Below are 14412 nucleotides of genomic sequence, written 5' to 3' on the forward strand. Positions count from 1 at the left end.
ACATCACTATCAAGACGGACCCACAATTTACTGGATGGGGTGCACATTTCAAGGGTGTGCGTCCCTGGGAAGCCAAGCACAGGGGTCTCCACGTCAACTACCTAGAGCATCAAGCTGTTCACCTAGCTTTGAAAGCTTTCCTACCTCACCGTATTCACAAGATTGTCCTAGTCCGGACGAACAATATGACAGCCATACACTATCTACAAAAGCTGGGAGGAACAAAGTCTCCGCAATTACCTTGTCAATCACAGACCATTTGGAGATGGGCTTTACATCAGAACATTCACCTGTTAGTGGAATACCTCTCAGGCACAGACCACGATTTTGCAGACCTCCACAGCAGGATGCAGCAACAAGACAACGAGTGGGAACTCCACCCACACTTCCACATGGGTTCCCAAAGATGGACCTTTTCGCAACCGCAAAATGCTTAAACTTCACCTCCAGATTCCCACACCCACAATCCACGACAATGCACTATGGATGGTTTGCAAGCTCAGGCAGACTTCTCTCACAAGGAACGCCTTTACAATGCAGGATTGTCATCGATCAGCTCCTGTGTCGAAGGGCAATGCGTCAGTTTGTAGATTTTGATGGTTCTGGACAGCAGAAAATCACCTCTCAAGGGTCCAGGACTGGAATGGCATCACTTGGCAGGGCAGGACTCACAGATGGCAGAGTCCAGGTGCTGTTGCAGTGTTGAAGGAAGCCTTTGATGGCCCTGAGACGTCATAACAGGGTTGAAGCCAGCAAGCCCTTGTAGCAATTTGGATTCAAGTGAGATGGGTCCAGTCCTTGTCCTCAGCAGGACAGAGATCAGCAGGGAGGAAAAACAGAAAAGCAGCTCTTTCAGAGCAGCAGTCAAACATAGTGGCAGTCCTTCTAGCATAGCAGTCTTTACTCCTGGCAGAGTTCTTTACAGGTCCAATAGTGTACTCTCTTAGTAAGGTCAGAGGCCCAGTACTTCTACCCAGTTGTGCCTTTGAAGTGGGGGGTGACTTCAAAGCAAGCCCCCCTTTCATCACAGCTGTGGCTCCAGACTATCAGTCCTTTGTGTCGGAAACAGGACACTGCCTATTCAGGTGCAAGTGTCAACTCCCCCCCCCCCCCCCTCCTCCTGCCCAGAATGCAGAGTCAACATACCCACTCTTCCTGTGCGTCTGGCTGTCTAGAGGGAATGCACAAAGTGTAGCTGTAGCCCACCCCAGACGTGTATTGGTAACAGGCTTCAAGGCACACAGAGCAGTAAAAGTAGAGAAATGCCCACTTTCTGAAAATTGCTGTTAGATTGGGGGGGGTCTCTAGTTGGCAGAGGTAGGTACCTTTGACCAAATAGGGGCCCTTGCGTTTAGTCAGGGTAAGGGGGGTACACTCCTAAAATAACCCCTGCTCACCCCGTTGGTAGCTTGGCACGAACAGACAGGCTTAACTCAGAGGCAGTGTGTAAAGCATTTGTGAACACATGCAATAATCAAGTGACAACACTACAGATGGACACCACACAAGTTTTATATAAAAAATAAGTATTCTTTATATAGACTTATCACAAGACCACAAACGACAAAAATCCACAATACTGTACTTAAAATGGCAGAATTAGCTTAGTTCTCTTTAGATGTTAAGATGCAACACTTTGAGTTCAATGTACCTTAGGATGCGTAACGCTATACAACGAATGTGTTGAAGGGAAGGTGATGCGTCGGTTCCTTACACGCAGGAACGGTGATGTGTCTGTTTCTTACTGCGCTTCCGTGGCGATGCGGCCCGCAACGCCGTGATGCGATGAAGATCCGGTGCAATGAAACAAAGATGGCATTGTCTTCTTGAAGTGACATGATGCGTGCACCCCCGACGGTCGTGCTGCGACTCAACGATTCTTCTGAGCCGCGACAGGCCCTGCGACACACTTCCCCGGTGATGCGAGACGCTTCGGTAATGCGATGCGACAGCTGCAGCAGCGACACCCTTCTTCAGCGATGCGACGTCAGCGGCGGCAACGCTCTTCTCCGGTGATGTGAGATGCTTCTGCGATGCAACCGCTGCAGCCGCGACGGCGACACGCTTCTCCGGTGATGCGAAGACCGCGGCTGCGACACACTTCTTCTTCGTGAGTCACGCTTCCAGCTTCTTGCGACACGCAGTCCCTCAGAAAGCCCAACACAACTGCAGGCACTTCCAAAGAACTCTTGGGTAGCTGATGGTTGAAGTCTGTTGTCCCTGCGACTTCAGCAGGAGGCAAACTCTTTCTCAAGCCCTTGGAAATCCTTCACAAGTTGATGAAAGTACACACAAAGTTCCTCTCTCCTCTCTTTGGCAGTCAGGCAACCACTGCAGGCCAATCCCTCAAGCTTAGGGATAGTCTCTCTGGTTCCTCTCCTCAGCAAAGGTTTCTTCTTGTTTCCCAAAAGTGATCTAAAGTTCTGGGTCCCCCGTTTTATACACAGTTTCTCTTTGTTCTCTGAAGTCAGAGAGGCCTTTGCCTAGTCCAAACCAGTTCTGGTCAGTCCTGGAGCACTCGGTTTACATGACTCCTTCTTTCCTTTCACAGTGCTGGGCAGAGACATCAGACGCACCATAGGAGGTGGAGCCAGCATTGTGGAGGGAAGGCACAGCCCTATTCAGGTCCCAGGTGCAACTCCTCCCACCCATCTGCATGCAGATCTCTCTATTCAGCCCTGTGCTGACTCACCCTGTCTCCTGGAATCCCCCATCCCCTGTCACACAAACTCTAGACAAGGAATACACAACCTAGCAGAGGCAGGCTTGGATGGTTAGACAAGAAAATACATACTTTCTAAAAGTGGTATTTTCAAACAGAGAATGTTAAAACCAACTTCACTAAAAGATGTATTTTATCATTCTGAGTTCAGGCATACTAAACTTGAATTTCTACCCAGTTCCCTGAGTCAGTTAGGATTATAAAATGTAATAATCAAGCTGCCCATTCTGGCCTATGGGGAACAGGTAGCCTTGCAACAGTGAAAACCGAAAATGGCTGTAATTCACTATTAGGACATGCCACACACACCAGGGCATGTCCTATCTTATACTTACAATGCACCCTGCCCTTGGGCCTACCATAGGGGTGTCTGATATGAAGAAAATGGAAGGTTTAGGGACTGGCAATTGGGTGCACTTGCCCAGTCAGCATGGTAGTACCAGACTGCACACAGGCTCTGCAATGGCAAGCCTTAGACACAATTAAACAGGCTGCTTCTGTGGGTGGCACAACCAGTGCTGCAAGCCCACTAGCAGCATTTGGATTGCCAGCCCTGGACACTCCTGGTGCACTGTGCTAGGGTCGGACATGTAAAACTAATCAGCCAATCATGGAATCACTAATCCATACTTCAATTTACAATAGGGAGCACTTGCACTGTGGCACTGGATAGCAGTAGCACAGTGCCCAAAGCATCTGACACCAGCAAAAACACATGAGGCAACAGCAAAAAAAATGGAAGGGAGACCCACGCCAAGGTGCCAGGTCTAACAAGTGCCATTTCTAAATTAGTAATGTTAAATCGAACGTTACCATTAAAAAGGTTTTATCATTACCATTCCAAAGGTATAGAACATGATGCATCTACTCTTTTCTGATCAGGAATTGCCACTTAAAAGTGTATAAGGGAATACCCAATTAACCTATTATAGGAGTAGGCCTCACACTAGTGAAGAATGAATTTAACTGTTTGTCGCTACCAGGAAATGCAAAACATAAGTACATGTCCTACCTTTTACTTGCACAGCGCCCTGGCTTCAGGGCTACCTTAGGTGTGATTTTGGTGTAGTAAAAGGGGAGTTTCAGCCTTGGCAAGTAGTTTTAAATGCCAATTCAAAGTGGCAGTAAACTGACCGCACAGGCACTACAATGGCAGGCCTGAGTCCGGTTTGAAAAGCACTTGTATAGGGGGCACAATCAGTGCTGTAGGCCTGCTAGTAGCATTTGATTTACCAGCCCTTGTGAATATGATATACCAATTTACAAGGGTCTTACAGATAAATTAAATATGCCAAACAGGTGCAAACCAATTATACCATGTTTAGAAAAGAGAGCACAGATACTTTAGCACTGGCTAGCAATGGTAAAGTATGTTAAGTCCTAAAGCCATCAAAAGTAAGATCCGAAAAAGTTTTAGGTGACCCTTCAGAGAGGCCCATTTTCCTACGTACGGTAACTGAAGTTATTGGGCTTATAGGTAATTGCTGGCCCACTTATAATTAAGAGCCTTTGACTCAACTAAGTAGCATTCAATAATGGTCCCCATACTCCTCCTAAGATTTTTTTTTTCACAGACGCATTTTAAATGATTCTCTAAGGCCTAACTAAGTCCACCACACTAACCTTAAAAAACACTGCAGTTTGAGACGACATTGGCAACACATGTGACACTCCCATGTAGTGTCAACAACTCTACTTTCTTCATTACCACTTATCATTACTGCTCCACAAGCTTGTAAGTTCTTCAGATGTAAACTTCTTCCATTCTCTCCGTTTTAATTGGGGCTTCCTAGGCCTCCAATCATGTGTTCAGCCATCAGTGTGATGTGGAATACCATTATCTGGTTTCATTCTGCAGGTTTGTGTATGCTTTTCAGTTTTTATACAACACCTGCAATGGATGAAGTATTTTTGTCAGTACAAGTGAACGCTCTGCATACAGCCTGTTTCTGTAATTCAAACGCATCAGCAGGAAGTTGTTGATCAGGTTGCTAGATGAATTACACTGGCACGTAAAGGCGACCTCGATCAAGGCATTTTCCTCTGTAGCTATTTTACATGAGCGCCCTTGGCTACACTTAATCTAATCTTCCCCCTAAACTGTGCTGCCTCCACTAACTTCAATCATAATATAACACGTTCAACCTCCACTCCCTAATTACTTGCCTCTTAAGCCTGTTAGCGTAAAGAGGCATTTGCCCCAATATCAATAGTTCTTAAATCTTTTAGAGAAACATATTTGTGGCCATCTGTGAAGATTTGTTGAATCAGGAAATAGGTTCATTTACTTTGACAGCCTCTATTTTGTGGGTAAGGGGAGTTCATTGATATTGTGATTTTTTTTTTGTGTGTATGTGTTGTGGAAAGTGGGTTACATTAATTACAATGACAAAAAGTATTTTGCTTAATTCTCTGTTATGAGATGCTAATTTGGTGATAATCTTTTTAAATTAGGCTGCTACACCTACCTCTTTCGTTGACTACATTGAAACTAAAGGCACTGTGGTTATCAGACAACCAGTCACAGCCTTTGCTGACCTTCCAGACCGACACAGACCCTGAAACAAGAGAAAAGGTGTTAACGTGTGTTTTACTTCCCCAGATGCCTTCTGAGCCTGATGGTCAAGGTAATCTCCTTTTAAGATGCATACCCTGTTCTCTTTGACAACTTCTAACATTAGTTGCTCTCGTGCCCCTATTAAAAAGAGGATCTGGAGCTGCATTTCCTGATTTGTTTGGCATGTGTTAAGCAAGTCTGTAACTCTCAATAAAACATGGCTTGGTTGTCATGATTGCCAATTAATCATACATTTAAAGCTAATCTCAGACAACAGTGACAATGGCATATATTTACTGCTCATTAACGTTTTTTTACATGATTTTCATTGTTAAATGTGACTATTAGAAATGTGTATAACAATTTGAGCATGTAAAATCCATCAATCTCTTTGAGAAGTTTGTAAGAGCCGACATGACTTTGCCAGTAAGGTCGCTATGAGATGTTTGTCTGTGCGTTGTTTATGGAATGTATCATGATTCTGAAGTTAAGGCATCCTCGTTTCCTCATTGCATTACTAAAGTCATGATATATATTTTTAGTTTACAGAAGTTATTAATTTCGGAGTCCCTTCCGCCATCTGAGATCTCACCATGCGTTTTCTGTTGAGCAAACTGTGGAAATGTTTCTCAAGTTTAAGTGCAGGGTCAATTGAGAGACTCAGTTGGGCAGTCTAGAGAAATGCTTTTGGTCAGTCAGTCACTTGATGAGAGGTCTGAGGAGATTTTAACTATGATATAAATGGCCAAATGAATAATATGTGGATTAGTCCACATGGAGGAAGGGTCGATGACCTGACTTAATTGGATTTTGTGGTGCAGCACAACATGCAAGGCGTTTTGGGTTTGTTTGGACCAAGCCCCAGTTGCAATCCGAAGTGCGCTCTATCCTTGTGGGTTCAAAGGACATTACTGGTCAGAGTGGTTAGTCTACCACAAAGCTTCCTCTAGTTAAGATGGAGAGAGGATTACTGGTAGAGGCCCTCTTAGTCTCCATGTGCCAAAAGACGCAGTAGTCAAGCTCAAGTTTGCCTTGGTGAGTCTGAAGGCATTCTGTATTTGAAGGACCAGTAGGGTTCTTTCATGAGTGAACGATATTCTTCCTTTATGAACGAATGCGAACATCCTGGTTTAGAGGACCGGCTCAGAGACCCTGCCAAAACAAATAAATAGTGAGTTTCAGGGAATGTGGACAGTCTTATTTTTCTCACCATGCATGCTGCACAATCTCCAATAGCACTGGAACTGTGCTACAAATAATAAGCCGTCTTGGTGCAATTGCTGGGATTAAAAATGTGTGCAAGTTTATTCAATCAGCATACATTTCTCCCCAGTGCCTTACTTCAGAATATATATATGTATATTGCAGAGACAAGAGTTTGGACTTATGGCCTCTTTTTTTATTGTTTTTTCTTAATTATAATCCGATTTTATTTTCCTAGATGACGACCAGACTAAGCAATGAGGGAACCCATTGATCAGTATGTTCTTTCAAATCAAGTACCTTCACTGGCTAAGGCAAATGTAGGGAGGCTTGGGTGTGGTGCCCTGACTTGACATAAAAATTCAATTATTACAGTAAACACACCACAGTTACTAGAAAACACTTATGTTTCCCCCATTCTTGCATATTCAAGAAAACCTCAGTGAAAAAAGGACTTGTCATTGCTGTATTTAGGAGGATGCAGTCCCCTAACACATCCATTACCTCCTTCAATCAGACAACTCCGATGCACCCTATAGGCAGTGGTCATTACAACACCACAAACCACATCTCGATTATATATAAACTAGCAATCTAACATTAATGTATTTTTTTAATTTTTATATGGGATAAAAAAACACTGCTGGCATGTGCATTTAGTCTCCCTATATATCATAACCCTGCTCTGAAATACCTGTACTATCTGATTGAGACATCTAGCCGCAGATTCCTTAACTTTGACCCCAGGCGTCAGACTGGATCCGGAACATTTTTGCAGCAGCACCTGACGTCTGTGGACATGACGTCAGCGAAGCCATACAAGTCCCTCCCGGTGCACTGACGTCAGTTTCCTTCTTATCCGCGTCCCGACGCGGATCAAGGAGTAAGCAGTTCTTCTGGTCTGGCCTGTTGCCCAGGCCTTCTGAACGCCTTCAGGTGTCCGGGAACAGTGTGATTCCTTCAGGCTTTAAGACGTGTGAGACGTGCGCGCGGCAGATGTCGGCGACCGATCTGCTCGCTTTCTGCATGTGGTGCTGAGGAGCGCACCACGACTCCGAGGAGTGCAACTCCTGCCAGCAGATGAGGCCGAAGTCCCTGCGGGAGCGCCGGATGAAGCTATTGGCCGGCCGGATGTCCCGCTCGGCGCCTCTGCGCTGCTCTCCATCTCCGGCTGGGGCTTCTGTTCGTGTCCGGTCGCAGAGTCGTTCTCGCGGACGTCCTTCACCTCACGCAGTTAAGCGGAAGCACAAGTCACGGAGGTCATCGGCCTCACTTCACCGTGACAGCGGGGCTCACGGCTCCTGGTCTTTGCCGGACGCCGGCCCCCAGGAGTCGACCCCCTTATACCCACCCTATCCGGGTGATGGGGCAACTCAGACCCAAATGGTAGCCTATTTTAAGGCTCTGCAATCCATTTTTGGGTCACCTTCTCTCCCTGGCGTGCCTTTGGGCTCCACAGTGGAGGTAGGGACTCAGGTTGAATCTTTGCCGGCGGGTTCGCCCTCGGCGCCGGCCAAGTCCCTCGACTCCGGAGTCGGTGCGACTTCGGGACACGGCCCGGACGGGCATCCCAGTCAGACGTTGAGCCCATCTGCTATGTTTCCTCATAGCCCTTTGCGGCTTCCTGCGCCGACGACAGCGATGGCCGCACCGCGGATATCGACTCCTTATCGACATCCTTCCTTTCCACATATCTCAGTGGAGGGTGAGTCGACGCCGGTCCCGGACAGGGCTTGCCGACTTCCTTCCTCTCCACATCTCGCCGGTCGACGCCGGAGCTGGCGCAGGCCCAAATTGTTCCTCTGTTTGAGGAGGACCCAGAACACCCAGGGGTGTCTCCTTGCCTTTTGGCTCCGCTGGCCAGTGGCCTCCTGTTCAGCCGCCTGCAGCGTCTCTCTTTTCCATTGGCCAAGTTAGCCTTCAACCATCCCCTACGGATGATCTGTTATCACCCCCTAGAATGGCTATAGAGGCTAGTGCTGCATTTGGGCTGTTCGAGAGGCTGCCACTCTTTTACACTTGCAGCCCCCCTCGGTCTCTTTGTCTTCCAATGCATTATTGCATATCCTCCACCAGGATAAGGTGGAGGGGGAGCCCTTGCCTCCTTTTGGTGGGTCATTATTTGACACCCTTCTTGACACATGGGCACGGCCCTCCTCCGGTGACCCTGTCAATCGGGCCATTGCACATCGGCATCGTCCAGCTCCGGATGACCCTGTCTGCTTGTCCCTTCATCCTAGGGCTCCGGGCCGGGTTGTCCAGGTGACTTTCGCCACGCAGCCATCCTCTCCTCTTCCGTTACTGCCTCCCACCAGGGAGTCTCGATGGTTGGAGACCTGTGGTCACCATATTTTTGCGTCCACTAGTTCGGGCATCCGTGCTTTGAACACCACTTGCGTGTTTGCATGGGCTACTTTTGGCCTTTGGGACTCTGTCGAAGTTCTTCTTCCCTCTCTCCCAGAGGGGTCCTCCTACTGACCTGGTTCGTCTCCATCATGGCCAGGACATGGCACAGTTTACCATTAGATCGGCCATGGATTCTACCGACACTGTGGGTCGGGCGATGGCCAGGTTTGTCGCTCTGCGTCGCCATGCTTGGCTGCGCGATGGTGGTTTCCCTGAAAATATCCGGGAGAGTTTACGGGATTTGCCGTTTGATGGCGTGTCCCTTTTTGACAGTCACACGGACTCAGCAGTCAACCGCCTCCTGTCTAGCCTGTCATAATTTCATGTTTTTGACATCCTTTTACGGTCAGTTACTTCCATGTGCAGTGTTGTTCTGAGCCCTGAGTTCATGCTGTGATACCCCGGTCTGGCCGGCTTGTCGCCGTTGTGCTTCCCTTTTTTTGCAGCTGATCGGCTGCTTCTGTTCTGTTGATCCTCTGTCTATGAGCCCCGGCTCAAGAGATGCCCCTGGCTGGGGTTGAGGCTTACCCTATGTGGGGTATTTGTTAGCTACTGTGTAGCTGCCTCACTTACACATAAGGCTTGGTCGGCTCCTGTGGAGTCTTTTTCTAAGGGCGCTGCCCTGCGGATCTGACTGTGGTCTTTTTCACATTCATGCAGTCCACCTTCTGCATACTTCTGCTGCTGTGGATGTACTACCAGTGGACGGCCTGGGTCAGTGCCCTGTCACTATACTAAGGCGCACAGGGTTGCTACGGCGTAATTCTCCTATGTTGTATGCGCGTCCAGTGGTTGTTCCCCACTGTAACTGCTGTTACGCAGGGCTGACGCTTTCCAATGCCTGGTTCCCCCCTCCTCTTCTGTGGTGGGTAGTGTTTTTCGTACTGTGTTCTTGCATGGTGGCATTTTAATCACTTGCACCTCTCATGTACATTGCCCTGTGCCTTGTTTTCCTGGATACTTCCCCTGCACGGGTTTTCCTCTTCCCCCTGCTGCCATTCGAGCAGGAGTCTTGGCGTACTTCTATTAGGGTTGCTGCTGCTGCTTTCTGTAGAGGTGCTCTCCTCAGGACGTTCACTGTCCTCTTGTGCTTGTGTGCACATCTCTATATAAATCCTATTACACTATGTACGCTTTGTACAGGTTCTTCCTGTACTGGTCACCCTTCCAGTTTGCCTCGCGTGGGACTGTGGCTCCTCCCTGCCGAGTGGCTGGTATCGCTTATAGATCTGGACTTTATCTGTCTGGTTCTGCTGTGAAATGGCTGTTGCTACCTATTGTGCACTCTTGTTTCTTGTATGTCACTCATCCTTATGGCTGAGTCTTATCCTGATGTTTGTTCTGTCTGGCATCTACACACACCCAGGGGGTCACGCACACTAGGCTCTTGCTGCAGTGTCCATGGGCTTGCCATGGACTTCTCGTAGGTGCAGTCCTTCCTTCTGTGTGTGTTCGCTTCACGGATCCATTTCCCCAGTTACGTTCCTGGTGAGGCATCTCTCACATCTGAACTATTCTTGCGGAACTTCTTTGTGCCTTTCCTTATGTGGTGTGGTTATGGCTGTACACACGGTCTACCCTGTGTACTTCTGCCGCCCACATGTGCTTTTTGTAGTCATGATTTTCTGTTTTTCATGTCCACCCTTCCCAATGTCTCTTTTGGGAAAGGGAGATTACGCACTATCAAGTCTGGTGGGATTGGATCTTCCTGGGCATGATCAGAACCCTCCTGCTGCTGTCCTCGTTGGTGCGTTTCCACAGTGCTTCTTCCACTGTTAAACATATTCAACCTGTATGCTTGGACTCGGTCATACCGTCTTGTCCTCTCTCTGGGTCCTTCTTTCCCAGTGGTTTTGGGCTCTCTCGTTCTGCACTGCCCTTCTGGTTCTGTGCTCCCTTTCTCCACTGTGTACTCTGAGGGCTTTCATGCCGTCCCTCAACGGCTTGTGATCCTTTGCCTCCCACTGTTTGTCGCTCCTTGCAGAGCTTGTTAACAAATGGGTTCCTTTGGAACTTGGTGGGGTTCAGTCGCAGACCCGCCTCCTGTGGGGTATGGCTTTGGTAGCTATTTTAAGTTAAGGAATCTGCGGCTAGATGTCTCTATCAGATGTACGAGTTACTTACCTTCGGTAACGTTGTATCTGGTAGAGAGAAAGTCTAGCCGCAGATTCCTTAACGCCCACCCATCCTCCCCGTTCTGCGAGGACCTTTTCAGGTTGAGTTTTATGCTCGCACCTCCCTTTGGGTGGCTTTGTCTTCCTGCGGGGTGACATCTTTTATCTTTCCTCCTCAGAAGGAGGGTTCTTTCTGGTTTCCCTGTTTTGCTCCTCCCATTCTAGTAGTGGGGCAGAGGGTTCATATCTCATCCTTCATTCCTACACCCTGCCCTAGTTGGGGCACAGGATTCATGTCTCCTCCTACATTCCTACACCCGGACTGTGGTTTTTCCACTGTGGGGTCTTCTAGCGTCGTTCTTCCCTCCCTTCCACCCTTTTTTCGTTGTTTTAGGGTCTCTTGTCTTTGATTCTACTAGGGTCCATTGGCTTGGGGTCTCCCTCACTGGGCCTCTCGCCAATTGTTCTCTTGCACAGGTTAAGGTGTCCCTAGTGTTGCCGGCCTTTAGTGGATCGTTTTTAATTCTATGGTTCAGGTCTTGTTGCCTGTCACGATCGAATCTTGTGATTGCAGGCTTTCTGTTGTCTGCCTTGGCATATTCGTTTGCCTCGGGGAGGGCATTGCCTTCATGTTTGCAGGGATGCTTTTCAGGGCGCGGCTTGGTTCTTTCTCTTCAATTGCTTTCAATGTACAGTGCTTGTTACTGTCCCTTGTGGTGGTGTTTCTCACCATCCCATTCTTTTTGTTTCACTGATTTTCATCGTTTTTTCACACTGTTCTCATACTCATTTTTTGGTGGTGGCTCCGCGTTGTGGCGTGGAAAGGTTTCTCAGAAGAAAATTGACGTCAGCGCGCCGGATGGGACTTTTATGGCTTCGCTGACATGTCCTCGGCCGACGTCAGGGCAGAGCCATGCGGTGCAGTCGCCTGGCGCGCAGAGGTGCTGCTGCAAATAATTTCCGGATCCAGTCTGACGCCTGGGGATATTCTAAGTTAAGGAATCTGCGCCTAGACTGTGTCTCTACCAGATACATCATTACCAAAGGTTAGTAACTCGTACACCATGCACATGCATGTATACATGTCTCCTCATCAGAGGTCACCTGTATCACCTGTACGATGGAAACATTTTGCAGGTTCCTTATTGCGACTTGCAATTTGGAACTCGCAAAATGACATGTACCACAGTCTCAGACACTGTTTGGGATTCCAAATGGGGTCGCAATTGACGTGCCTCATAAATAGTAATGAGGCAAGTTGCAATTTGCGACCCATTGAGAATGGCCAGTAATCACAGGGATGGTGCCCTGCTGGGGTCAGCAGACCACCATGTCTGCGATTGCTTTTTAAATAAAGCAATTTTTTAACAGAAATGCTGGTCTTTTTCCTTAAAGGGAAAACTAAATGCATTTAAAAACGGAAAATGAAAAGCTACCTTTTCATTAGGTCCAACCTAGGCAGCGCGCAAGACCTGCTGTAATCGCTCTATAAGAGTGTATGCCCGCCTTCTGCTTTGATTGGTTCACTCCTACATCGCTTGTATTTCCTGGCTCCTTATTGGTCGTGATCCTGATACTTCACTTCCGTTTTTAGTTTAGGAGCACCGCCCAACTACAGTTTCCTTATGCTGAAGTAGTTTGTGTTTCTTTGGCAACTACTTGTTTAAAATTTGTGCTAATGTTACTGTGTGAGTGCCTCTAACTTGTATGTGCACGGGCACCATGCATCATGTTTTAGCACAGCGCCCCTCTCATTTTTCTTTGCACGCGCATAAAAGGTACACGGGCGCCGTGATTTATATTTAGCACAGGATCTACTTTTATGTTTTTTTTTTTTATTACCGTCACCCCCTTCATGCGCCACCACACACATACGTTTTATTTACACAGGCACCACCGCTTGTATTTTACATACTATTTCTATAGCCAGAGTCTGCGCTCAGCAAGACACCACCCCTGACCAGTGACGTGCAAGAGCACACGTCCACCTCTCAAGAGACAAAACAATGCTTTTCTCTGAATCATTAGAAGCATTGTCAGACCCTGCTAACGCGGTGCGCCACAACTTCAGGTGCAGCTGCTTTGTTTTTTTCATTGCCATGCCGCCCACTTCATGGGCCGCCATGCACAAACATTTTATTTCCACGGGCGCCGCACCTTGTTTTAGCAGAGCGCCCGCTTGTTCTATTTTACATACTATTTCCATAGCCAGCGACTGCGCTCAGCAAGACACCGCCCCTGACCTGGAGCCCACGTCCGCCTCTCGGAGACACATCAATGCTTTTCTCTGAATCATTAGGAGCGTTTGCAGACCCTGCTAACGCATTTCGCCATGACTTCTGGTGCAGCCACTTTGTTTTCATCCCTTCGCTACTCCAACCGCTATCTTGCTTCAGTGTCATTCGCCCTTCTTGGCTGTACTGGAGTTCGAGTATGTCATCCTACCCAGCGGACACTTTGTGTGGCTGAACTGGGCTAAAGGTACGTCTAGCTTTGATTCAACTTAATTTCTCTTCCTGGGCCACTGACCCAATCTCTTTGAGGGTATGATTAGCGACCCATGCGTTGGTGTACTGTTTTTATGCCTGATAATTCAGACGCCAAGATGTCTCATATACAGGGCTTAATTTATTGCTTGAATAGTTTCATCACGATTGTCGAAAGGTTAGGGATATAATCTGAGATTTTTATATTTAGCATATTAAGTGTTTGTGGTCTGAACGTGTGACGTGATGTAGTATGTGTGGCCACTGTTGTTACTCTGCTAACCCTCAAGCTGCTGCTCCTCCTTCTTGCAATATGGGTGGAAATTGATTAGCAGTCTTTTTATGGTCATAGAGAGCATCGCTGTCATTTGGCGGGGAGGCTGCTTGAACAGAATGGCCACTGGATCAAAAACGTGTGTGCGTTAAATAACGTGAGCTGTTCCGAAGCTGAAAAAGTAGGACAGAGAGGAATTGCATGTGTTGTGCGGCTTTTTCATTCTATGGACTTAATGAATGCTGTTTAACACACTCCTGTTCCAAATCTTTTGGAGATGTGTGAATAAGACTCAAGTGTTCTACTTGCTCAACTATATAGTGGCTAGATCAGGGCATCGGAGGCTTCCCATCTGGGTGTAGGATGACTTTCTGGCAGCTGCAAAGATCAACAATTGAAGTAGGTTAAATGAACAAATAACACAAGGTCTAAAACATGTTTATTAAAAGAAAAGCAAGCATATGCAATGCAATAGGTCTCGCATTACTGAAAGTTTGAGATATTGGAGTTGCATTATTATTTGCAACGCCAGTAGCTCAAACTTTCAGTAATGCGAGACCTATTGCATTTCAAATGCTTGTTTAATAGTAGGCAGTGGTCCGTGGAACCACTGCCTGCTCTTAAAAAATGTTCACACCCACATTCACAAA

At 47.4% G+C, this 14412-nt stretch overlaps 1 protein-coding gene across 1 annotated transcript in view; it reads left to right on the plus strand.

The window, feature by feature from the left end:
- Nucleotides 1-14412, plus strand: part of LRRC1 (leucine rich repeat containing 1) — a 579559-nt gene that overhangs the window by 528836 nt on the left and 36311 nt on the right. The window contains exon 12 of the mRNA XM_085610853.1: nt 5177-5349. Within this exon, the coding sequence (XP_085466979.1) occupies nt 5177-5349 (173 nt within the window). The remainder of the gene's footprint in view (nt 1-5176; nt 5350-14412) is intronic.

Source organism: Triturus cristatus, chromosome 6 (assembly GCF_964204655.1).
Source record: "Triturus cristatus chromosome 6, aTriCri1.1, whole genome shotgun sequence".
NCBI classification, from domain to species: Eukaryota; Metazoa; Chordata; class Amphibia; order Caudata; family Salamandridae; genus Triturus; species Triturus cristatus.